This window comes from Atractosteus spatula, chromosome 21 (assembly GCF_055471065.1).
Source record: "Atractosteus spatula isolate fAtrSpa1 chromosome 21, fAtrSpa1.hap1, whole genome shotgun sequence".
NCBI lineage: Eukaryota > Metazoa > Chordata > Actinopteri > Semionotiformes > Lepisosteidae > Atractosteus > Atractosteus spatula.
Window position 1 is genome coordinate 13,631,210 of NC_142726.1, and position 25,018 is coordinate 13,656,227.

A 25,018-nucleotide genomic window follows, 5' to 3' on the forward strand; every position below is an offset into this window, starting at 1 on the left:
AATAGGCCTTGTGTATGTCGTCAGGGTGTAGTTCACTAAAGGTCCGTGGAAGATAAACTACAATTCCCAGTTACAGTTCTCCCACCGTTGCGTCATAGAATGTGACAGTCAGGAGATCTTACCATTTCAGTTGTTACTGTAGACACGGGTGATTAACTGTCGGTTTGGGGTGTCAAAGTCCGGGACAGGTGTCGTGTCTTTGATTGCGGTCCGAATGAAGTACCCAGCTGCGCCTGGAGAAGATGTGCTGTTCTAGGGAAGTGTTTGAATTTTTTTGGTTGGCTAAACAAACGTGTGCCTTTTAAATATATATGTATTGTAAAGATCCGTACTAATATTACGAACATAATTTTATTATTATTATTTAAAGCGTTTGTCTGGACCTTTTTTGTTTTTCATTTTCTGTTCAATTATGGAGGTGCCCCAGTTACCTGTTGAGGTAAGACATTGTGTAGCATTATGTAACACGTACTTGCGCAGGTGTACAAAACAAGTTAACCTGTATTATGAAATTTGCAAAGTTTTACAATTTTACATTTACATAGTACTCAGTACTGCAAGAAGAATAACCTGCGCCCTGAAAAGTACATGTGTTGCACAGTAAAGTATCAGTAATATTGTTAGGTGTCATTATATAGGTAGTTCACTTATAATGAAACTGTGAACATGACATTGAACAGTGAAATACAAACCAGAGGGCACAGATGAAAACTGTGGAAGTTCATTTAAAACCAAGAATAGGAGGCACGTCTTTACCCAAAGGGTTGTGGGTGTATGGAACATGTTGCTGAGCTGGGATGTTGAAGCCAATACCTTGGTTTCTTTCAAGAACTGGCTGGAAGAGATCCCCAGCTCAGTTAACTACTGACCGCCAAAGGGCTGGAGGGCTGAATGCCCTTCTGTCATTTCTTATGTCTTATGTTCTAGAATACTGTGAATTGAGCTTAATTTTGCATAAGAATAAATATCACTTTCCCCCCCATTTGTTTGGCGCATGTTTGGAGTACGTTGAGGGCACTCCAGTGCAGCATGGCTTTTAATTCTTTATTTTGCTCTTATTGTTAGTGTCTTCAGCTAGATCGTTTTTTCACAGTATTATTTTAAAGAAAAAAAAACATCTGTTACTGTATACATATGAAATGAGTATATAGGGATGATTAAATATATAACATGCTTTTAATGGTCATTGTGCCCTGGGGTGGAGTCATATGACTGGGCCAAATGTGTCTCTAATTAGGGGAAAGGCTGCTTATACTATGGACACGGTAAAAACTAACTAAATTCATAATGAAAATGTATTTATCTAGTGCTACTTTATTACTCTCTTCCTGTCTTTCAATGTTTAATCCCACTTTGAAATAGATCAGATTGTACATGATATCTTTTGTTTAACAGATTATTACTTACATTCTGAGTTTCCTGCAAATGCCCGACAGGAAAGAGGCGTCCCTGGTCTGTCGCCGCTGGTATATTGCTTGTCAGGACTACCGCTTTCAGGTAATCCCATAACAATTGTACACTTTCACTGCAGAAAAGAGTTCCCTGCTTTCTTCTACTTTTTAGCTAGTTTTTAGAATCACGTCAATTTCCACATTCAATAGGTCGGGAGAAAGGAGCTAATTTTAGGTCACAAAAAGTATTTGGGCTCATCTCCCCAAGATCATCTGAGAAAGTGTTGTTGATATTGAATTGCAGAGAGAACACCACTTTCCATCTTTCAGTTGTTTGACAGAGAGTCCAGTAAATACCCCTCCTTACCTGCATATTCTCTCTGCTTTATTGCACTAATGCATCAAAGCAGTGTCTTCTCATATTTTCGTATTTCCAGGAAATGCCTAGAGATATTTTTGGGACATAGTTACACTTCACACTATTCATTGTTAATCCTTAGAAAGTGTGTCTACCAAAAAAGAAAAAATGGCTCTTATGCTGAATTAAAGCATTCAGGATTCTTCACCTGTTGATGTTGTCTTGCAGAAGAATCTGACCTACAAGTTCCCAGCATCCTCTGCCTGCCTGGATGTGATCCGGAGCCTGGCTGGGCGGCCCTGCTGCGGGGTGGCCATCAGCCACCTGGACAGCTCCGGCCTCTCCAAGACCATTCTCAGGCAGGTCGCCCTCTACTTAGGCCCGCGCCTTGAGAGTATCTCCCTGCCATGGGGCAGCATCACGGAGTCCTCTTTCATGGCTCTGGTGCCCCAGCTGACAGCACTGCGGGTGCTGGACCTCAGTGGGCTGGACAGCCTCTTCATGTCGGGCACCTTCCTGTCCAAGGAGGAGAGCAGGCGCGAGGTGCGCGCGGCCCTAGGAAAGCTAGGGGAGCTGGACCTGTCCAACCTGCGCTACCTCTCCGACCTGACGTTCAGCCGCCTGACGGCCTGCGCCCCCCAGCTTTCCCGGCTCAGCCTGGCCGGTTGCCATATTGCCTTCGAGTTTGACCCCTACAGGGGGGCGCCCACAGGCTGCGACTCCTCAGCCCTCCTCTCCCTCCGGAACCTGCTCCGGTTCATCGGAGAGCGGGCCCACACCTTGAGGAGCCTGAATCTGGGGCGCACCGGTATCACCCCAGAAGCCCTGAAGTCCCTGGTCCGGGTGGAGGGTCTCAGTCTGGAGGAGCTGAGCCTGCCGGGCTGCAAAGATCTGACAGACTCCGCTATAGCTGCAGTGTGCCAGTACCAGCCGGGCCTGAAAACCCTGGACCTCAGCTCCTGCACCGAACTCTCTGATAAGGCAGTGCTGGCTATTGCGTCCAGCCTGAAGGACATCCGGAGCCTTTATCTCAGGAGAGCCTGGAGGATCACGGATCAGGGTTTGTCCAAACTGATGGAACTGAAGGGCTTACAGACGTTAGACCTTTCCGAGTGTAGTAACATCACTGGGAGCGAGATGATCAAAGGGCTCTCTTCTCCACAAGCTCAGGCAAAGCTGGTGTCCCTCAGCCTCAGGAGCTGCACCTATATGAGGGTAAATCCAGCTGGGATCTCCTCTATTGCATGCTGAGCAGCTCTTCAGTTCATCATCTCATTCCGCATTCTCTGAGTACTTTTATTTATTTTATTTTTGGCTTGTTTGAGAGGAATCAGTGTAATCCATGAAGGTGCACTTTTCATGAGGCAAGTCTTTGCCATGTTTAATTTTGCTTGTGAGCAAATTAAAGTAGAAGCATCTACCCCAACAATTGTAAAAGGCTCAGTAAAGGTGAGCTATTAAAATCTGCTTTAATATAGGAAAGAAAAGTATGATTTTTGTAGCATTTAAAATTCCACACCATTACCCAAGTTTGTAGTTTGTAAAACGAATCAGATATTAAGCATTTAAACTACGAGGAACTTCTACAGACCAGCAGAGGCTGATCTTTTTATAGGGACTGGGACCGGCAAAGCATTCACACTTCAAGGAGCAACCAGAGAGACTCAATTAGTCATTTGTTTCTCTTTAGTGAAGGATAATGGCTTCCGGCCACCGTGAACAGTAGTTCAGCCTGTTGTGCCGCGTGGCTTGTTTTTGTTGCTGACGTCTCTTGAGATGTTAAGTTTGCTTTGCCCTCTCTGCCAGGACTCGGCCGTGTTCTCCCTGGCCCAGCTCCTGGGCCCCGGCCTGCGTGAACTGGACCTCACGTCCTGTCTGTACCTCACCGACCTGAGCGTGCGCGGCATCGCCACCTTCCTGCCCGGCCTGCTGGTCCTGCGGCTCGGCTGGTGCAAGGAGGTGACGGACTGGGGGCTGCTGGGAATGGTCGAACCCACGGAGGAGTGTCAGCCCGAAAGAGAAGAGGTAAGAGTGGAAAGCACAGAAGTGACAGAGTGGCGCAAGAAACATTCTGAACAACGAGTGTGGTCTGGGACTGTGTGAAGGAGGCCTCAAAGATATTGGCCTAGGGGAAAAAAATGCTCCACGAGACACCAGGGAGTATGTTTTTGGGGCTGTGTAGTAGCTTTTAGAACCCAAATTTTACTTATGAACCAAAAAAAAACAGGCGTGTCCATTTCTTTTCCTTTCCACCATGTCTCTCATTTTCAGGCAGACAAAGGGCCAAAATTCAGCCGCACTTTTGGGAACATGGGCTTCTTTAGCCCTCCGCAACCACCGGCCTTCGAGGAGAAGCCACGGCTGGTGACGGCGGAGGAGCTGGGGCGGCTCGGCGAGAGAGAGGGGGCCTCGCTGCGGGCCCTGAGGGGCCTGCAGGAGCTGGACCTGTCCGCTTGCAGCAAGCTGACCGACAGCAGCATCACCCAGGTGAGGGAGGGGGTTACCATGACAACACCCAATCACGCTCACCTACAGACTTGAATCACTTTGTTTGATGCGTTACTGTCACTCTCCAAGTGTAAGAGACTGGACATGGATACGCTGGTAATCTGATGTTAAAGAAATTGGCAGAGGGAGTCTTTACCATACTGGAGCAGTCGCTAGGTAAAGTGCTACTGTAGATCATTCCCCCCCTGCTCTAGAGGGATAGGGGTGACCAGATTTTCAAAAAACCACAATCACTTTTTTCATACTAGCGTATGTTTGTGCATGCTTTTAGAAAATTGTTACTCATATATTTTTCTGTGTTTTGAATTATTTACTGTATTAAAAGTTATGGATAAAACGAGGAGTACATCTAGTACAGCATGAGTTTAATGATAATTTTTTTGTAAATACTGGATTATATACTTTTGCTAGATTGGCCCGTGACCACTGGAACGTGTTGGATTATCAGTCAACAAAAAAAATCGCTGATCTACTTTAATCCTCTACAAGGCATAGAAGAAATGCCAAATAAAGTTAAAAATCTTAATAAAAAATGCATTTGGTCATATACCAGAAGGTCCAATATGCACTGTGGCTGGATGTTAAGCCCTGGAGACTTAAGTGTAATATGTTACAAATACAATCATTTTATATTGTGTATCTGGGTTTACACTGATATTCGAGCATGCATGAAGGAAATTGTTTTTTGATCTGAAGCTAAAACACAGAGCCATAAACCTAAATACACACCTGATTCATTCCTGAAAATTAAATTAAATAGACTCACAATAAACCCAAGTTGATATTGAGTCATATCCCGTCCCCCAGGTTTTATTACTAAAAGAACAAGTCACTAAATTTCCTGATGGTCATAAGGTTTATCCACATATGTGCTGTACTGTAGTAAAGCTTGTACTGCAGGTTGAGATTTTTGTTATTTCACACCATAACGAACAGGAAGAAGGCTGTTGCGCCGTGTCTGAAAGATCAAAAGAGTCCGATAACAAAATCCAAGTGATGGCTGGACACCGGCTTTTCACGCCCTGCTGCTTGTGTTTCATAGGAGCTTTTCAACAGGCAATCTATTAATTGTGATCACTTGAGCTGATCGTGGTCACCCACATTCTTTCATTCGCTGTGCCAAGGGCTCCATCTGAAATTTTTAGACATTGGTGTCCTCTTGCTCTGTCCAAAAGAACAAGAGAACAGGACATGATGTTGCTGTGGCCCAGGGGTTCCCAGATATACACACCTTCTGCAGGTGTTGCAATGTCTCAAATTGGACATTGCATTGGTAAACCAGGGCACAGGGAAATACATCCCTGTAATGTTTCCTGGGCTGAAAGAGGAAAGAAACTGGCAGAAGTTCTGTTTGCAGGTGGTGCAGTTCCCAGACCTGCGCAAGCTGTCCCTCTCCCTGCTGAGCGAGATCACCGACCGGAGCTTGCTGTCCGTGTCCCAGCACTGCCGCGGCCTCACCAGCCTCTCCCTCAGCCACTGCCCCGGGCTGAGCGATCAGGGCCTGGCTGGCGCCGCGCCCCACCTCCAGAGGCTACAGCATCTGCAGCTGGCCTGCTGCGATGGCCTCAGCAACAGGTCAGAGAGTGGGGGGTACCAGTGGGGTCATGTCTCAGGAAAGGCTGTGATTCTGCTTCATGAACTTTACATGCAGCAATAGTGAAGACTCCATGTGTGGCCTGGAAAAAATGTTGTTCTAATGGTCTGAATAATAATAATAATAATAATAATAATAATAATAACAACCCGGATGATGTGATGGCAGCCATAGTACTCCAGTACGCTCCCCACACATCAGCTACCAGTGGGGAGGAGAACAGAGTGATGAAGCCAGTTCAGAGATGGGGAGTATTAGGAGGCCATGATTGGTAAAGGCCAGACGGAAATTTGGCCAGGACACAGGGGTAACACCTCTACTTTTTTTAAGAAACACTCGGGGATTTTAAATGACCACAGAGAGTCAGGACCTTGGTCTTATGTCTCATCCAAAGGACAGTGCCTTTTTGCAGTGTAGTGTCCCCCGTCACTATACTGGGGCATTAGGACCCACATGGACCGCAGGATGAGTGGCCCTTACTGGCCCCACTAACACCTCTTCCAGCAGGAATCTTAGCTTTCCCAGGAGTCTCCCATCCAGCTACTGACCAGGCTCACACCTGCTGAGCTTCAGTGAGTTCCCAGTTGTGAGTTGTACAGTTAAAGAGCTGCTGGAGAGCAGAAGAGAGTCACACCCACAGATTTAGATCGGCCATTTAAAAACACAAAGTGGGAGTGCAAGCAGTAGTCGAGGGGAGTTGATTTTATATGTCTCCTACCTTTGTGTCCCTGCTACCTATGACCTCTGCTCACTCCCCCAGGTCCCTGACCGTACTCGCCCAGCACTGCAGGAGGCTGAGGACGCTGGATGTGTCCATGTGCAAGAAAATCACCATGGCAGGAGTGGATCATCTCCAAGCGCAGCTGCCCTTCCTGGAGAACGTCCACAGCAGGTTTGTGGGAGGGGCTGACCTGTGCTTCACCCTGTGATCAGGCTAGAGCCAAGCGCAGAGGCCTGCAGCCGGACCTCAGACAGTAACGGTACAAACGAACATTGGCGGTCCCTCCAGGACAACAATCACGTACCGGAATGATTGCAGGTTGATTGTTCCCCCTGCGTGTCTTGACCACTGCATTGTGGCACAGCCTCAAGACACTAACAGAGGTGGCGCAGAATTTTGGAACTGTCACACACGACAAATACAAAATCTTAATAAATTACTGTCTGTACTCATTGGTTACATGTAGTAACTAAAGGGTTATGGTGCATGTTACCCCGGTCTAACACTGCTTACATGTGGGAACAACATGCACCAGGAGTTCGGCCTTTTCAAATTTGACAGAATAAAAACAAAACCAGAAGGTATTAGCAGGAGCTCCATGTGTCACTGTTATCAGTTCCTGCCAGGATGGGGAAACTGAGATTTAACATTGTACCACATATTATTTGTTAATAATATCAACAGTAATCTGCTTGGATATTATTCCTGTTTTTGTAAGTGTGGCTCAGGATGTAAAAGGCTGAGAAAACAGTGATGTAGACCTTGAGTTGTGTGACATTTCAAAGAAAAATATGAAACATTCCAGCATGTCGGTTCTGATCAGCACATCTGCCATTGGGCTGGAAAGCTAATTAATGCACAATGCAATAAATGTAACTTCAAGATTGCGGGTTTAGTGTTAAATGGTTCTGTTTAAAGGTTCTATAATCTATATGCATCTTTTGCACAAATGATATTGCAAAGACCCTGCGTGTGCAGATGTGAATCCCAGGCTTTAAAAAAAACAACAAAATGTTAAAAAACAGTAGCTTTCAGTACCTGGTGATTCTCCAGCATTCAATGAATAAAGGCAATTCCAGTGAATAAAGCCTTCTGGGGCTCTGTTCATTACAATACGACAAATGCCTTCTGCTCGTTTCTATTGACCTATAAAAGAGTCAATAAAAGTTAAGGGTAACAATGATGTGGACTGTTTTTTATATCTGTATCTGGGTGTAGTCAGTATACTGTATAAACTAGTCTTTGAACTTCAATAAAAAAACGTTTCCTTGTGTTTTGTTTGCTGCCTGAATCAAACCGGTGACCCGGTTTCAAAAACATTGGCTATAAACAGATGTGGTTCTTCACATGTTAAAGTGAAATTGCATGTGGTGAGAACTGGACTTGTAAACGGAGGGAATGGCCAGGACATGTGCACACAGGAACAAAAGAGAGTGTTGCCTCCATGTAGGAGAAAAGAGCTTCAAGTTTCCTCGGTGTCTAGACTATCGACCCATCGCTCATCTTTCCAAGCCCATTCAACTTGACAAGATCAGTCATGCCAAGCAGAACACAGGAACCAGGAACTAACACTGTTCTCTGAGGCATCCAAACAAGATGCAATGCTGGACCTTTTTCTCCATTTTAATTTTTTAAGTTAAGGTGCTTTTACAAAACAGTTGCAATGAGTCACACGTTACCCCTTAGTTGTGATTACAGTATTGGATCCACAAAGGCTAGTGAAAGACACCATGATGTCCAACCCTAAAAAAATATAGCAATAGAAAAAGCATTTTTCTGGGCTGCCAGTTTGAGCTCATGCTCACAGTAAGTAACCAAGATCTACTTATTCAAGGGCTGTGTTCAACAGGCTTTGTTCAGGTTCACAAGGAAAATCATTTTCACCATTCAAGTCAACAAGATACAATTATTGACAGAATCAAATTGCACATTTTCTCTTTTATTTGCAGGATCTAGTTCACTCAATTGTCTCCTTAAAGCAACAGTTCATCCTGGCGTTATAACTCAAGTGTCATAGCCGAACACTGGAATATCAAGAAGTTTTTTCCAAAAGGGGCAGGGACAATGCACTGGCTGACGTTACCCCTGGTCTCCAGTTTGTACTGAAACGGCCCGAGGGATCACTGTTTGCTGAAAGTCGTCTGGATGAGGTTTTGACAGGATCTTTACCACGAAATCGTTGCTCAGCAGCAACACGATTTAAAGCCTCAGAATGCCTGCGTTTTAAATAACCTGAAAATGTTGAAAAACTTTTATGTTTAAACACAATGACAATGGACTTTTTTACCAATACCCAAAAACAGAAAAAGATGCACTGGTCTGAGAGTATATAATTGTTACCGTGTCTATTTAAGCACATTACATGAAACATTGTTAATGTGGCATTTACTGAGTTTCCTGCTGGTAAACAGTGTATTGACTGTATTTTTAGTCTTAGTAGACCATAATGTAAGGTCCGTTTTGGCTATTCAGAGTGCCAATTACTAATACGATTATTAATATTGAAGTACCTACATTTTATTAATAATAATACTTCACTGAAATTGATCAGAGTTTTATCTCAGGCACATACAGTACAAATGTAACATTGTTTGGCAGTTTTGGATTGGATGTTTCAAGGGTCCCTTGAACTGAGTCAGAGAGTACCTATTGGTCTGTGTGAGGCCTTTTTCTTTACCCCATTATTAGTAATGTTTTTCAAGATGAGATACAGTTTTTAACTAGCTGTAGCTAATAAACCCTTTATATCACTACGGCTGACTGAAGCTCCCAAACTCATCTTCATAGTGACCAAGAGAAAGCTGATTCACAGGTCAAAAATCTGCTTTTGTGTAACTCAGATATTGCTGAGCTGCCTTACAAAAATGCCCAGACCCGGCTCTGAAGCTGATGTTGCACTGAGGTACAATACAAGACAGCATATGAGCCCTACTGTTCCTGCAGCTGGGTTAGTCTGGCTGCCTTCACGCTTGACGAGTTCAGCTCTCCCTGCCCCTGCCAGGACTGAATCCTGGTTGCTCGGGGGCTCCGAGCACACACAACGCCGCCCCTGACAGTGGGTATCTCCACCATGCCGGCAGAGTTCGGCCCTGTCTAGACCAAAGAGTGGGATGACATCACTTCCTGTAAAGCATGGCCACTTCCACCATGAGGTATACTTCCATAACAACACTGCTGGTTACACACTGATGGCAGGTATGTGCAGGACACGGCCAGAAGATTCAGTAGTAGTTAATACTCAGGCAGACAGTTCTGATTGGAAGTGCACTGCTTTTTCGGCAGCAACCTAGCAAATCATTTAGTAGTTTTTATTCTTTTGCAGCTACTTAAGCTAGAGAAGTCTGTAGAGTTCCTCTGCCTCCACTTAGACTGCAGTAGCTTGTATTGCACACATTACATAGGTTGGATCTAACAGTAGGAAATCAAACATTCATACAGTAAATCGACTAGAGTAGCCCATTTAAGATATTCGTACACATAAAACTGGGGGGTTACATGTTGTTGGCCATACAGTACCTCTTTAATAGGACCATGTCTCTAAGTGTCAGTCCACAAGTCGTATCTTCCTTGAAACCTGGAGGATCGCAGGGTGATGACAGCGAGTCGGTCTCTTTGACTTAACACCATCAAGGCCCCCACAGTACAGTACCGAAGCTCAGCCGTCGTTCCATCCAGGACCAGAGGAGGGGAGGAGGGAACGCAGTAAGGCATTCTTAAAGTCACTGAAGGGTAAGGGAGCGGCACAGAATGATACAACAACGGCACATCACACGAAGGGCTGTGAAGAGCACAACGCCGTCAGCCAGGTGTGTCCAAGCCGCGGCAGCCTACCGGAACACAGGACTGATCCAGGACCGATCCCCGAGGTTAGAGAGCGTTAATGTCAAATGTCAGCCGGAACATTCCAGACCAATCCGGGGCTCAACGGGGACGGGCAGCCCTCCTGATCGCCCCCCCCGTCCCCCCCGTCCCCACGAGCTCCCTACTGCTCGGCCTGGCTGAAGTCGTAGCAGAAGTTGTAGTTGCTGGGGGGCTTGGGGACGGGGGGCGCGGCGTCGGGGATGGGGATGTTCTCCAGGTCCAGCAGCCGCAGTTTGATCTCCATGGAGAGCAGGATCTCCAGCTCGCTGCGCATGCACTCGCTGGTCATGTCGCGGCCCAGCAGCACGTTCAGGCCGTCCGTCCACAGGCAGAACTGTCCGGGGCGGAGACAGCACATCACGCACGGCCACAGTGAAACAAACCGCCTGACGGCGTCCGGCACGGAGGGCAGCGCACACGGCGCTTCAGAAACCCGTGGGCGGCGCCCTAGTGCATCCTGCCATGCTTAGCGGCCTAATTTATAGGGGAACTGTTAATACAAACATTTTGAAAGTATCTGCATTTCGGTGTGCTTGTAAAATGCTCAAGCAGTTCGCACTTCCCGACTAGGGTGTGAATGTTAAGCTACAATGATTTTTCACAGTTATCTAACACATTCAGGTTGAGACAGGTCTGCGTGGGTGGCATAAAATACATCATTTGCAATCAGTTCTTAGTGCAGTTTTGCATGTCTGGATCAAGCCTTCTATTCTCGACACTATGAAGTACACAGGACTCATACTGAGACACTTAAATTAAGTTTCTCAGAACGGGAGATGTTCCACCTCTGACCAAAAGCTCCCCCACTAAAATGCTTCCCTTTCTCTTCTGCATGGGGTCCCCACTGGAAATGTTTGTACACAGGTTTTCCCTGGGCGACCAGAACAAACGAGACCCTAAATCTACACTCCAGAAGAGAAACTGAGTAAGAACTCACGTCAGTTCGGGAGGAGGCGATGAAATTCAGGGTGTACTCCTCCACATCATAGGTGATGCTGAAAGCCAGGTCCAAGACTTCCTGGAAAAGCAGGAAAAATAGCCAACTGAAACGTCGGAAGTGTTTAACCGAATCGTAACCTTCAGTTCCAGCTTCAGCCAATGAAAACTGTTTGGTTTGACACTTTTCCCACAGCACAGTCTCTACTGGCAACCAAGTGAGACAATGGCCTCCTGTCATTTATCATCTTAATTCTTTCTTAATAGGTCCAGCTCACCTTGTTCTGCTTTCCTGAGCTCTTCTCTTTCATATGAGGGCAGTCTTTGCCTGTCAGTAGTGCTTTGATGTCAGCCACAGGAACTAGGGATAGACAAGGACCAGGAAAGTGAAATCCAAGATCTCAGTACAGGCCCTCAGTCACTTCACACAGTGTCAGTGCAACGCTGTGACATTGCTCAGTGCGATGGCACTCCCTCTAGAGAGCTAGCCTTGCTTGTTCTATCCATATTAGGCCGGTAAGTGTGCTGAAAATCCAGGTTGCAGCAAATAACGGGAGCAGTGGGTCTCCCAGCCCGTCTACTCACTCTTCTCCTGTAGGGTCTCAATGGGGGGAGCGTCCGTCTCCTCGTCCACATCGCCGTAGTGCAGCACCTTGTGATTGGGCGACAGGCGGCAGTACCACAGCTTGTCTGCAACAGCACATCACACACAGAGTGAGGGTGCGTGGAATCTCACGGCCAGCTCCCCACAAATCACCTCTCCCATGCACACTCCCATGCCTTTGTGGGTGGCTTGAATATTCAGAAGGCAAAACAGGTCAAGAGAAGCAGACTCTCGACAATGAATCTCAGTGATACCAAGCCCTTATCCTGTCTGGGCCGTCCCAAGGTCTGCAACTCAATAAGGCGAAATGAAATAAATCCAGGAGGCTTTATTTCCTCCCTTACAGGGCCAAAACAACAAAGAGTATTCAAAAACACTCACCAGCACCGTGCACGCCCCTTTTCATACTAAACCCAGTTTTTATTTTACCCATTTGAAAATGTGCAATTCCTAAACCCCTCGCCAATGATCGATTTCTCCTCTAGTGCGCCTATTTACAACATTTTAGTGGTTGTATAGCGGCCACTAGTGGTAGGTAAGCTGCAATTACATCCCTCTCTTCAGCTCTCCTTGCACACATGACTCAGAATCATACTGATGCGTAATTTTGGTAAGCACAGATAAGATGTTGGCTCAGGGCAGCTTGCTCTAGCCTGTGGTGTCCTGCGTACAGCAGGCTGCGTGATGCGACACTCCCCCCCCGCACTGCCCTGCTCTTGCCTTGTCTCCGCCGGCTGCTGATCTTCCTGAAGAGCGTGCCGTGGCACATCCGGTTCAAGCGCTGCTGCCGGATCAGCTCCAGGAGCTCCGGCTTCAGCTGCTCCTTCAGCTCCCTGGCAGGACAAACCCAGTCAGGCTTCTCTGCTCCTCACCCACCCGGCAGTTAAAATAACGTTTCATTTTTAAGCCTGAAATTAAGACAGGCATTGACAATACCCGGGTATCATACCTAACCCAATCAAAGTTACAATCATAAAGCAGTAGAAAGTGCGAGAGCTCCGTTACTGCACTGTGTGCATTTATAATGGTATCCATTTTGAATTAACCACTCCCCTCCAAATTTTGACAAAATGTGGCATGCAGCCTTTCCACCTCCCTCAAAGCATGATCTATGTGCAGATCTGCATCCATCAGTAAAATTCACCTAAACTGACACATGCCCTAAGCTGTCTGCTGTCTGCTGGCTGCGTCATGTATGACCTTTTGCGGAGCATGCTGGGAAGAGGAACTGCTGGGGCTGGACAGCAGTGACATCACAGTCCGCGCACTGCAGAGTCTGACTGCTTCATCACAAATATGCCCGCATGATACCCCAAACTCCAGAGGAGTGAGACATGCCATTTGGATAACATTAACAGAGGCAGAGAAAAAGAGGGAGTCTCTAAAGCCACCCTGCTAACAGTTCTAGACCTCCTTTCCCAAGAGGACTGGGTGAATTTCACATTTTAATCCTTTATTTTTTTTTCATTCCAAATTTAAAATCTCTAATTCTCTCACTCTATTATATAACCCCGGTGTGGAATCCTGAGTTGTGTCTTCATAGCTCGGCTCATGGTCACTCCAGTACTCCATCTTTCGACACAATGGGCTCCTCAGAGTGCCAGGGCAGGTCCTCTCCCTGGATTCTGGTGTGGCGAATGAGCCACTGTCGTCTCTGTTTGACCAGCAGCTAAGAAAGCCCTGCACCATTCACCTGGGCTCTAACCCTGGAGGCACTGCGCCAGCACCGGTCCCACCACAAGCTGACTCCCGGTCAAAGCCGGCTAGCCAGTAACACCCCTCGAGCCACTCGGGAGCGCCCTCTTCAGGAGGGTCTAAATTTTGCAATCGGAATTCCAGCCCCTTGTGGCATAAAGCGAGTTGATTTCCCAACCCAAAATACCTGCTGTCCGCCACATGAGGGCATCCCCAGGCCAAGAATGGGGCTGAGCCAATAGTTATCTGACAGCTGCATGGGAATGCAATGATAACATTGTTGCCTATGGCTGTTCCACTTAATGTCTATTATATTAAATGCTACTAGATGCTATATTATGTACTAATATATTAAATGTCTACATTTATTGCTCAGGCAGCTGTTCAGCACTCGTTGCAGAACCTTGCCCCAGGTCTATAGATAAGGTGCCCAGTTTTTCACTCCCCTTTCAAGATAAGAAGCTCTCTCTTTTTCTATATTCTCAGTTACTGCTTTTCTCAAGGAAATCAACTGTTTGAAAGAGATTCCCTCGCGGACCTCCTACCTATAAGAAGAGGTATCGCCGCAGGTCCACTGGCTAAGAACGGCCCCCCACAGAGACACAGGGACAGCTGGGGACAGGCGCTCGACTTACAGCACAGGGGGCGCGAGGGTCTCCTCCTGGTGCAGCCTCTCGGTCTGCCGCAGCTTCAGGATCTCGCTGTAGTTGAGGGCGTTCACCTTGTTCTTGAAGAGCTCCAGGGAGGTGGGCTTGCTGGACAGCGTCCGCGTGATCTGCTCCCGGACCACCTGCATCACCTGCGGGACGAGAGGGGCTCGGCCTGAGAGGGCTGTCCCACGCGCAGAGGGGGGGGGGGGGGGCGCCAGGCGACCCTCAGGTCCCGCTGTCCTCTCTGTGGACAGCCCGGACCAACAGCAGTAAACAAATCCGGTGGCCGGTCTGCTCGAACTGTGCACTACCCTCTACCCACCCCCTTTCTGGCCACTTTACCCAGTTCAGGGTCGGGTCGGGGCCAGAGCCGGAACCGTCCCGGCAAGCGACAGGCGCAATGCGGGGAACACCCTGGACGGGACGCCAGGCAGGCAGACGCAGACACACGCACACTCCCACCAGGACCAGTTTGCCCAGAACCCAATTAACCCACAGCACAGTTTTGCGACTGTGGGGGAGGAAATTGGAGCACCTAGATGAAACCCACGCAAAAACACAGGGGGAACATGCAAACTCCACACAGCACCCCAGGAATTAAACCCGGGGCCCCAGCACTGCGAGGCACTGCTGTGCCACCTTGTCACCCCTGTTTGGCGCCCTTCTTTTTATTTAACCGTGGAGGAAAAAAGGAGGGCAGTTCATGTCAATCTGTGCCATTGATATAGCCCAGCGAAACCTTGTTTCAGCCAGTGGGGCCAGACTGGCACAGCTGCAACAGCGCATGGGGATGAAGAAGTGCAATTTTTTGTTTTTAAAAATAACCCTGTTATTTCACTGTGTTATTTATACAGGTATTCTCACTGGGAGGGTTGCAGTCACAGACTTGTACAAATCTTACTGGAGTCTCCCATTTTACTCCCTCAAAAGCAGGAGATTCCTTTCCTGGTCTTGGAGAGCTCCATTCCAGGAGGTTTTACAGGAGACCATTAAATCTAGAGGCCTGGAACAATTCAACCACGTTCAATTAATCAGGTTATTTGTTCACATGCGAGAGTCACAGATCACATGCAACAAAAACAATATCCTCAAGACCCAGCGTTTCCTGCATTGAAATAGTTGCTTCTTTAATTGATCAATAACTAAGTGTTCCTAATTTGTAAATAACAGAGGATTAAGTGAAACCTGTAAGACTAACTGGACTGGGCCTCTCCAGGACCATGGATAGAGTCAAGGTCGACGGGTTTTCTGCTCAACATAAACCAGACAGCTGGCACCGATACTGCCCAGGACAGCCAGCATCACCTGGTCTTGTTTACCTTCCCACATGGAGAATATTCAGTGATCAGGAACAGGAATTACAGCAGAGACTGTAGGAGAAGCCAGACAGCTACGTGAAATGTGTGTGCCTGTGCGAGAGACTGAAACTGCTTAGAAATGAGGGTTTGGCCCATCCTTTGCTTCAACAAAATCATGCAGAAGTCAACAATGTCACGATGGGCTCTAAAAACCAGCGTGCCTCTCCCATTTCCACCAGCCCAGCTCTTCTGTGACCTCAGGTGACCTTGGGCACTGGGGGACTCCCATTTCCACGGGGGGGGACCCGATTCAGTGTGGACAGCACGCACCGGTCTCCTAGGCAACTGCAGCAGCGCGAACCGCAGGCTACAAGCCCGCGGCTGACCCGCCCCCCGTCACCAACGCAGCCCTCCCGCTGCACAGCCCTTCATCTGTCTTTATTTACACAGCGCTCAGACACGCCTCGAGGTGCCTCCTCCTCTGTCAGCCGGAGATATATTCTCTTAATCTGGACACGGCAGCCCAACACCTCCTCAGCCAAGAGCAGACAACCCTTCTCAGAACCTGCAGCCTTTTCCTGAACTCTCCACTCCTGGGGGAGGTTCATCTAACACTGAAATAACCGTCGTACTCGCCGAAATCCTGAATTACAAGCAGAAATCCAAAATCTTGCAGTAAAGATTTTATATTAACCTTCTAGCTGCCTGCTGAACTGGAGGAGGGGGGGGAGAGGCGGAAAGGGCATTTCCAAAGGATAAAACTTGGTAAAATATGTCTGAAATAACAGCAGAAAACAGAATATTCCTTCGGGCTCTTATACAGCGACAGACAGAGCAGGAGGAATTACCACAGGTGCAGGAGAGCGAGTCTGTGACTTGGACTTTGTTTTAATCGGACCCCACACACACACACCCAAGGCAAATCTAGCAGCCAGCATCCCTAGAGCACAGGGACAACAGAGGCCAAGCTCATGAGCTGCCGACCCCGTGCTGAAACCTCACCTCCAACCCTCAGGGCCAGTCAGTCGCATCTCTTTTTAAAATGCTAACCCCACATTTCGCAGATCAAAATGCTTTTCATTTCTTTGCTTTTTCCCATGCCTCCTTTGGTATTTGTACTGTTAGGAAAAACAGGGATCGTCCCAAGACCAAGCGGTTCATTCTGGAAAAAAACCTTGAACTACACAAAACAGTCCCCATTTCATGACCTTCATGTGAGTCCTTTCTGTTTTTAAAGACGTCACCCAGCTACAACAGTGTAATAAAACCGCATGGTCAATTTTCATTTTAGGATACTACCACCTACTACTATCACCTATACCTACTATTACTATTATTTAAAACCAACTGTTGTAACAAGACAGGCATTTTTAAAACTACCTGAATCCGAGCAATAACCTGAAGGAAACTTTTTGGATTAACCCTGATTGGTGTACAATTTCAATTAGTTTACTTTTTTCTTTTTTTCCCCCTTTGTTTCTGTACAACACAAATGGTTCTCCTTCTATATACACACACACATTTACAGACACGCAGAGCAAAGACAACACTGACATGAAGAGATCTGAGTGGAAAACAGTGTCGGTCTGAGAGCTACAAAGGAACAGATAGAGGTTATTGTCACTCTGAAAAGTAAAAAGCATTTTGGCTGCGAAGCCTCTGTTAGGCGAGTGGCATACTCCGTTAAAATATTATACACAATATTACCGCTCCTTTGACAACATTTACCCAACCAGCAGCTACTGCTACACTAATCCCGATCGCACACAGGCAGCGGAGAAAATCCAAACTGACCTCCATCTGTCATCCAGCTTTTTGAGGCACAGCTGCCCGAACATTTAAATCAGAACTGAATTTGGGCTGAGGAGCAGCGTGTTGTCTCTCAGGGCCTGCGAAGCGAAGACTCAGACGGGGAAGGGTACTGCCTTCCTGCTGTCACCCGGGCGGGAGCGAGGCAGGCACCTCTGACAGACGATCCCGGCTGGCATTTCGTAAACAGCACTATCGCTCCAACCTGGCCGGCAGCCCCCGCCGGGCACAGAGGCGCTCTGTCACACTCCGCGCGGCTGCTATCTTACCTCAGGTCCCACTTCCACAGCCCGAGTGATAACCGCGACGCGCCGCTCCGAGTGAGGGGGAGGCTCGGCGCCTTCCTTTGATGCTCGCCCAAACGGATCCCAGCACAAAAGAGGATTCACGCATTGTGTTCTCCCTCGAGCTGCGTCAGGCACTGACAAAGCCAGCCCCCCCTCTCCTCCCCTTCACACACACACATAAACCCTCCTGCCTCTGCCCCAAGCCCCCAGCTGACAGGAGACTGTGCCTCGCCTGCCAACAGCGGTTAATGGCGGGAAACATTCGCAGAGAAAACAGCACAGTGAAGACAAGACAACAGGCACGGAACTGGGGAAGGCCAGCTCCTCTCCGCGGAGGTGCTGTCTCAGGCTGCCTCCTTCTCTCTCGTTACGCATCTGTTACCAGTTTATTCCCTGATCACTCTTCCTCCCCTTCTTCTTCAGCGTTATCCAATCCAGCGCCCACGGTCACACACCCCACAGATGTGTTTTCATACTTTTCCTGTTCTCTGTTATTGCATTACACGCTCAGCCAAGTGGAAAAGAACCCAACAGGTGCAGTCCGGCTTTTCGCAATCGACTAGAGACAATAAAAAACCACATGCATTCAGGTGGCTCCCTTCATGAGCGTTTCACTGAAGCAGTTAACCGTAGTGCAGTGGTTCAGATTCTAAAGATTCATGCGGCAAACCAGTTTCTCCGCATGCCAGAGAGGGTAGCTGTCGATGGTTCCCGGGAGAATTATAAAAATAAAAACACCACACGCTCTGGGCTGGATTTCCGGTCAGGATTAGTGGAGCTCAAGCTCAGTGAAAGGGGCGCTGTGAGTCAGTCTGAGAAGATTCGCAGAGCTCATTGCCAGAGGATCCTGCAGAGGCTCCCTGTTCTCTGAAAGCTGGACCTCAGTTCTTCCTTCACAATCAGGGGGGTTAAGCTATGGGAGGATCTAAGAGGACACAATACTGACCAGACAGAGCAGCCCAGATACAGCACAGCCAGCTTCTCTCTACACTCTGCCTGGGCCAGGCTGGACATCACATCACACACCCCAAGACAAAAGGGAATAAGCATTTTTAATCAGATCCTTAGACCGAGACACCCACCATCATAATGTAGAGCAACACTGAAGATGCCAAGGGTGCACAAGCACACTCTGATAGTTTCCAAAAGCCGAGCTCTCACCCCTTTTTCGAATACATGAGCACTCTTCTGCAGGCCTCTCCAACAGTGATCTATGGGCTTCACTATCCACTCACATAGAAGACAGTTACCATCCCAAATGCAGAAAGACCTCTGAGAGGTTGACCCAACCACCAGCACTACAAGAAGCAGCCTGCTGAGAGCAGGGCGTTCTGACAGAGAGATCACCTTTACGGCACCTACAAATAACCCCCGTATAACTTTGCTGTGATATAAATAAAACCTGGGACATGGCAAAATAAAGACTGTGTTCATTGCTCAAACAAAATAAATTGCAAGGTCGCTACTAAAATATAAGGTTTATTTATGGGTGTAAATTTATGTGCATAGAGCCAATCTCACATTTAATCTGTCAGTATCCCCGCGTGTCGGTTAATAAGACCTAACAGTTTTTCCAGACTTAACAGCATCTTATTTATAGCAGAGCACCGCAGATTGGTGCATTTATTAGTCATGATGAAGTTGCAGTTGTAGCTCATCTAGAAACAAAAATGTAACGAAGCCAGTTTAGCACAGAAACACCGTACACTCCTCCAGCCAACATGAACATGACGCTTGTTCTGATGCTTGTCTAAAACCCTGGACGATATAAAATGATATTCACTCATCAAAAGAGGATCAAAAACAAACGTGTCCCTAATCTGAAAACAGAAGGCACGAGTGGACATCTGCACCAGAGTTCTGTTTCCGATCTGCGCAGTAAGCTTTTCCGAAATAATCCAAGCTGGCAGCCACGTTCCTCCCCTGCACATTCCATTCTATTCATTCCATTTCCAACCATCTCCCAGTATCCCATGCACAGATGCCGTTCGTCACTGCCAGCATCTATCTGAGCCCTGTTTACATGGGGGTCAGTCAATTAACTCTATTTATAAACAGGCCTGTATCGCAGAGGATCTGAAAGCTCTATACACATACAGTAGGAGAGCATCCTCTTCATCCAGTGCAACCCCCATCTGGGGGACTTCCAGAAATCATTACGCCCTACAGCATAGCATATCAAATGGAGAGAAACTGCTGCATATATTTAAGGTGGACCAGCTCATACAAACCCAGAGCTAGATATAGTCTCTACTCTTACTCTTATTTAATGGCGAAATAATCTGAACCTCATTTTACCAACTCATCCAAAAGATAGCACCTCCTATGTACAGGGAGCATACTGGAGCACTGGATTTTTAGTTACATACTGGTAAAGAACTGGAGTAAAGGCGTCAGTTCTGTAACACAGATACAAAAGTCAAAAACAATCCACTGGATTTAATACGAGGTGAGAAGAAAATGTGTTGTGCATTTTCTGCTGAATCACAGGGTCACTGCCTCTCTCACGCCTCTGACCTGTTTGTCTCTCATTCAGGTTGAAAGGCTGTGCTTGGGTGTTTTTCTGTAAAGCTAATACGCTGGTGAAAGCCAGCAGGGATTAGAAGGGCAAGCAGGAACGAGCACAGCAGTCCAGCCCACACAATGCAGGGCCTGGTGGCTGAGCTTTCACCGAGGTCGGAAGGTCACGGGGCTGTATGTGACCTTTCTGGAGTGCGGACAAGGAAGTCACCTCCTTTGGCCAGGCCAAATTTCCCATTGGCCCTTATCAATCATGGCCTCCTAATAACCCCCCTCTATGAATTGGCTTCATTACTCTGCTCTCCTCCCCACTGATAGCTGGTGTGTGGTGAGCGTTCTGGCGCACTATGGCTGCTGTCGCATCATCCAGGTGGATGCTGCACATTGGTGGTGGTGGAGGGGATCCCCATTACCTGTAAAGCGCTTTGAGTGGAGTGTCCAGATGTCACAGCACCGGAGAGCGAATTCTGGGGGGTTCAGTGCACAGAAACCGACAGCCCTCACGCATCAGCAGTTCCAACGCAAGTGACAAGAAACAACGTGCTGAACAGAAGATGTGAAGGCATCCTGGAGCTGTGAGATCTGGGGGACTGTTCATAAATTCCAGTAGGCCAGATAATAAAATGGGCACCTATTTTTGATTCCCTAATGAAAAAGGTGTGAATATACATGTGTGTTGAAACTCATGGATAAGTACTATTTGTAACCTGGTTTCCACATCCATAGTAAGAAGCCCTGTTATTCCTGGGATCTTGCTTTATTCTTGATTTGTTTAACAGATGCCCTGACCCAGGGCAAATGACAGTTACTGTACATACATTCAATACAATAAGGTGACAAACTATGTAGATGTACGAACAAAGCCAAGAAAATGAAATACCTTATCAAAGTCCTCCTGGGTGGCTCTCATTTCCTTCCAGGTCTTGTTCAGCAGCTGGATGCAGATACAGAAGAGCTCCTCCAGGAGGCGGTCCTGGGCGAAAAAGATGGGGTGGTAGTCCTGGCCAGTTTCCGAAGCTGCGGGACAGGTGGGCAGGGTGAGCCCAGGGAAACACAACTGAGATTCAAGAGCAGAAAATCTAGCGGAATGAAGTGGGGAATTCAGGCTGCTGGGCAACAAGATGTTCCCCATGCAAGTTTCCCAACGCCGCCTGGAGTGCCCGGAGCCGGTGGCTCAGGAACTGAACTCTGGACACGTACGCAGCAAGAGACCACATTACCACTCTGATGAAAATCCACTTACAAAGGGAGTTCTCTTGTCCCTGTCCTGTTGTACCACCTGTGTGAAATCTGCGCGTCTCCTTTCCCCCTCACTGTCTGTATTCGCTCTGTGCCACAGAGATCACACTACAGAGGGCTCCCACACATCCCCATATGCTGTAACGTACATCACGGCCGGCTGCCAGCAGGTTAAAAGTCCCCTGTACATTTATACAACACGGGTGATTCAGTTTAAAACAGTCTGCAGCTGAAAAGTCAGACTCAGTCTGTTCTGTGAGCTCAGAAATCAGGCCAGCTGAGATGACATCATCAAATCAGGTAAGCTCACAGCACAGAGGGGAAGAGGCTTGCGGAAACCTCAGTGAGCTACTAACTCTCCCCACACCTACCCCTGACACAGGTGCCCCAGAGGCCACCAGCTCTAGGTCCCTGTCCCCCACGGCCCCCCTGAAACTTACGGGGCTCCCCGATGCGCAGTATCTCGCACAGGACGAGGGTGAGCTGTATGCTGCTCCTGGCGAAGGGGCACTCGTGCTTGTCCTCGCGGCTGCTGTTCTCCAGCACGAACTGGGGGCACAGGAGCAGGAGTCAGGCAGGACACTGGCACACGGGTACCGCACATCCTGCTTACACCCATTCTGGGAAAGACGTCCGTCTTGACCAAGTCCGTGCACGAATATTTGCATTTAGCATTTAACATCTTAGAAGGAGAAAAAACAAACTGCAACACGCAGGATTTGGACCAGTATGAATCAGTTTCAACGAAATGTCGACTTGGCAAGCTGAACCAGTGCTTTTACAGAGCCTGGTCATTAATTCTGGGTGGCGAAATATTATTTCTGGTGTTATTTCACCAGAATAGGTTATTTTACTTGAGTGGCATGGTGGTGTGACAAGCAGCCCTGCTTTCTGGTCCTGGAATCTCTCAATGTACTCTATTTTCCATCGAACGGCATTTCAGCTGAGTGGAGTGATCTCTCTAAATTGGCCCTTTGTGCTTGTGCATGTATCCTGCAATGGGCTGGCACCCTGTCCAGTTTGTAGCTCTGCCTTGTGCCCTGTGCCCAGGACAGGCTCCAGACTGTGCCCTCATCAGGATTGAGCGCCAGGATTGAACCTTTACCAGGAGCCTCATAATGGTGGAATAAATGACGGTAAGAGAGTAGAGCTCATCTTGGTCTGTGAAAACAGCCCTTGAAGTGTTTTATGTCAAGGGGCCAGACAGCTCTGTAGCCCCAGGCCCTCCCAGGCTTCACTCACCCGGCTGTAGGCATCAGGGTAGCGCGAGGAGAAGTAGGACATGGTTTCGAGGGCCAGCAGGCCCGGAGGAGTGCGGTTCAGGTCCAGGCCCGGGTTACTGTTGTTCTGGAAAGGAATGGAAGGAAAGGAACAATAAGCCCTATGATACTGTCAAACTTGCATTTGCACCCACATCCTCAGAGTTACGGGAGCAAGGAGAAAATCTGTCTTTTTACTAAAACAGCCATTGAAGAAACGATCCAGAATGATCAAATAGTTTTTAAGCGAGGCTACATTTCTGTTTGCGATGCAGTTATGCATTTCTCGGGCATCAGTCCCCTGCGAGTCAGGCCAGTGAAGGAACTACACGGCCAGCAGAGCCAGGGAGGGGGCGGGAGGAAGGGATGCCGGCGCTGACTCACAGAGAAGCCCAGCTTCTTGAACTCCTTGGCGCAGAGCGAGCGGCGGCGCTCGTGACTCAGGCCGCCCTCGCTCTCCGTCTCGAAGGCTGCCTGCCGCAGGCTGTGCAGGACTTCCCGCTGCTCCTGCGAGGGAGGGAGAGACGCGAGAGAGGAATGAGAGAGAGAGAGCGGCCATCTGTGTACAACAAAGCCCAAGACCTGTGTGTAACAGAAGATGTACAACGCTGGTGCTCCAGCATATCTGAAGCAATCTGTTTCTGATCCCACCTAGTGCTGAGTAATGTACTGATGAGCCTTGCCCACTGCCAGAGAGATCTCAATGGTCAGGTGCTTCCCGCTGAATCTGGGATGAGATGCGACTTGAATTGCCACTTATGCTAATTTTCATTTCTGTCCTCAAACACAGCCATGCCATCAGACATTCTCTAGGTCTTGTAGGAATTCTAACTCTAACCCTAGCTAAGGGTTTGGGGTTAGGGTTAGGGTTCAGATTTGATTCCAAAACTGAATGCAAGCTTCCACTCATTTCAGTGGAAAATACATCTCACTGAATCAAAATATTAGACTGAAAAGACTAAGCAACCTTGCCAATCCAAAGAAAATGTATCAACAATGGTAAAATTAGTTTTTTAACAAGTCTATTATTCTTTATTTGATGTACAAAGCTGGTGCGGCAGCATATCCTGAAGCAATCTGTTTCTGATCCTATCGAGCACTGAGTAATGTACTGAGAAGCAGTGGCCACTGCCAGAGATGTCTGAATGGTCAGCGGGTTCCCTCTCAATCTGGCACGTTTGACTGGAGACAACGTTTATTTACTGTAACTTCCCCCCGACACCCCCCCATCCAAAGACTCCAAATGCCTTTTCTCAATCCTGGGTGTGGTACCTGGTTATAGGAGTCCAGGGGCATCCTCATCTTGGGCTCTAGAAGGTTTAGAGTCACAGACTGCAGGACATAGAGGTAGTGGGCCATCTCATCCCCCACTGCGCCCGAGCTGTGGATGATATTCTGCCAATTAAGCAAATCAGAAGGATCAGGGGGAGGACAGAATACAATAATCACCACCAGAAGCACAAGACCCCGTGTGCCAAAAGCAAACAGCACTTGTTTACATAAAGCAGGCGCCACTCAGAAGAAGCAGGCTAACTGCACAGCACGAGTATTCAATACTGCTCGCGTCCCAAGAAAAACTCAACAGAGGATGAGATTCTTGGAGCAGCAACACTGCTCACAACCAGCATTTTCCAACAAACAGCATGAATCTTCTCTGGATTCACAGCCTTTATAACGTGTCTGATTTGAGCGCAGAAGGAATGAGTTTAGTGAGAGTTTAACAGCTCTTTGTTGTCAGACAACAAGCAACAATTATTTCAACATATATACACTTTTTTATTGAACTGCATATAAACCCACCCCCCATTTTAACAACATTGCTATTTTTAAAGTTGTTCAAAGAAAAAACTGCAGATCCTACAGATAAATTGGTTACCTTGTATATATACTGGCGCAGGTTTATTTTTACCAGAAAATCAAACATTTCCTGAAAGAGAAAAATCGAACAAAGTCTATCAGTAACATTTTGAAGACATGACAAAACAAACAGTTATTTATCAGTGAGTGTTTTAATGAACTCAGAAGTACTGAGCGAACTCAAGAAAGAGTGTTTGCACTGAGGAGATCCTGAAGATCCATCCCCCAGCTCAGAGTTCCCCATTTTCTAGGAACTCTTCACCACAGGCTTTGCTTTGTTCAGCATTTTGTTACGAGTTTTGGATTATAGTGCACAATTGAATTAGTTATAGGACTAATTCGGTTTTCAGTTTCCAACATGTCAGATGATTCCTCTTATTTCCTTATACAAGCAAATCCAGATCTCCAGCGAGTGGTGAGGGTGAGGATCC

At 47.6% G+C, this 25,018-nt stretch overlaps 2 protein-coding genes across 2 annotated transcripts in view; one reads left to right on the forward strand and one right to left on the reverse strand.

Annotated features, from left to right (window-relative positions):
* Positions 1 to 138: 138 nt before the first annotated feature.
* fbxl9 (F-box and leucine rich repeat protein 9) lies at positions 139 to 7,844 on the forward strand. Its single transcript, XM_088939178.1, has 7 exons — positions 139 to 439; positions 1,396 to 1,497; positions 1,978 to 2,964; positions 3,556 to 3,774; positions 4,021 to 4,236; positions 5,615 to 5,832; positions 6,612 to 7,844. Exons 1-7 carry the CDS (start codon positions 413 to 415, stop codon positions 6,778 to 6,780), a joined length of 1,938 nt encoding a protein of 645 aa, XP_088795304.1. The 5' UTR covers positions 139 to 412; the 3' UTR covers positions 6,781 to 7,844.
* A 335-nt stretch (positions 7,845 to 8,179) lies between these two features.
* The window catches only part of elmo3 (engulfment and cell motility 3), a 33,419-nt gene continuing 16,580 nt past the window's right edge, over positions 8,180 to 25,018 (reverse strand). The window contains exons 10-21 of the mRNA XM_088938721.1: positions 24,607 to 24,657; positions 24,003 to 24,125; positions 23,115 to 23,237; positions 22,714 to 22,818; positions 21,912 to 22,020; positions 21,113 to 21,249; positions 14,304 to 14,467; positions 12,694 to 12,806; positions 11,955 to 12,059; positions 11,648 to 11,730; positions 11,371 to 11,451; positions 8,180 to 10,767 (exon numbers count right to left, since the gene is read on the reverse strand). Coding sequence (XP_088794847.1) covers positions 10,555 to 10,767; positions 11,371 to 11,451; positions 11,648 to 11,730; positions 11,955 to 12,059; positions 12,694 to 12,806; positions 14,304 to 14,467; positions 21,113 to 21,249; positions 21,912 to 22,020; positions 22,714 to 22,818; positions 23,115 to 23,237; positions 24,003 to 24,125; positions 24,607 to 24,657 — 1,407 coding nt within the window. The 3' untranslated portion in view covers positions 8,180 to 10,554. The remainder of the gene's footprint in view (positions 10,768 to 11,370; positions 11,452 to 11,647; positions 11,731 to 11,954; positions 12,060 to 12,693; positions 12,807 to 14,303; positions 14,468 to 21,112; positions 21,250 to 21,911; positions 22,021 to 22,713; positions 22,819 to 23,114; positions 23,238 to 24,002; positions 24,126 to 24,606; positions 24,658 to 25,018) is intronic.

Bases quoted from the DNA above. Each gene is read 5' to 3' on its own strand.
- fbxl9 (XM_088939178.1), top strand. From the start codon at position 413: ATGGAGGTGCCCCAGTTACCTGTTGAG. The intron at 440-1,395 runs GTAAGACATTGT...TTTGTTTAACAG, and splicing joins TGCCCCAGTTACCTGTTGAG to ATTATTACTTACATTCTGAG. The intron at 1,498-1,977 runs GTAATCCCATAA...GTTGTCTTGCAG, and splicing joins GTCAGGACTACCGCTTTCAG to AAGAATCTGACCTACAAGTT.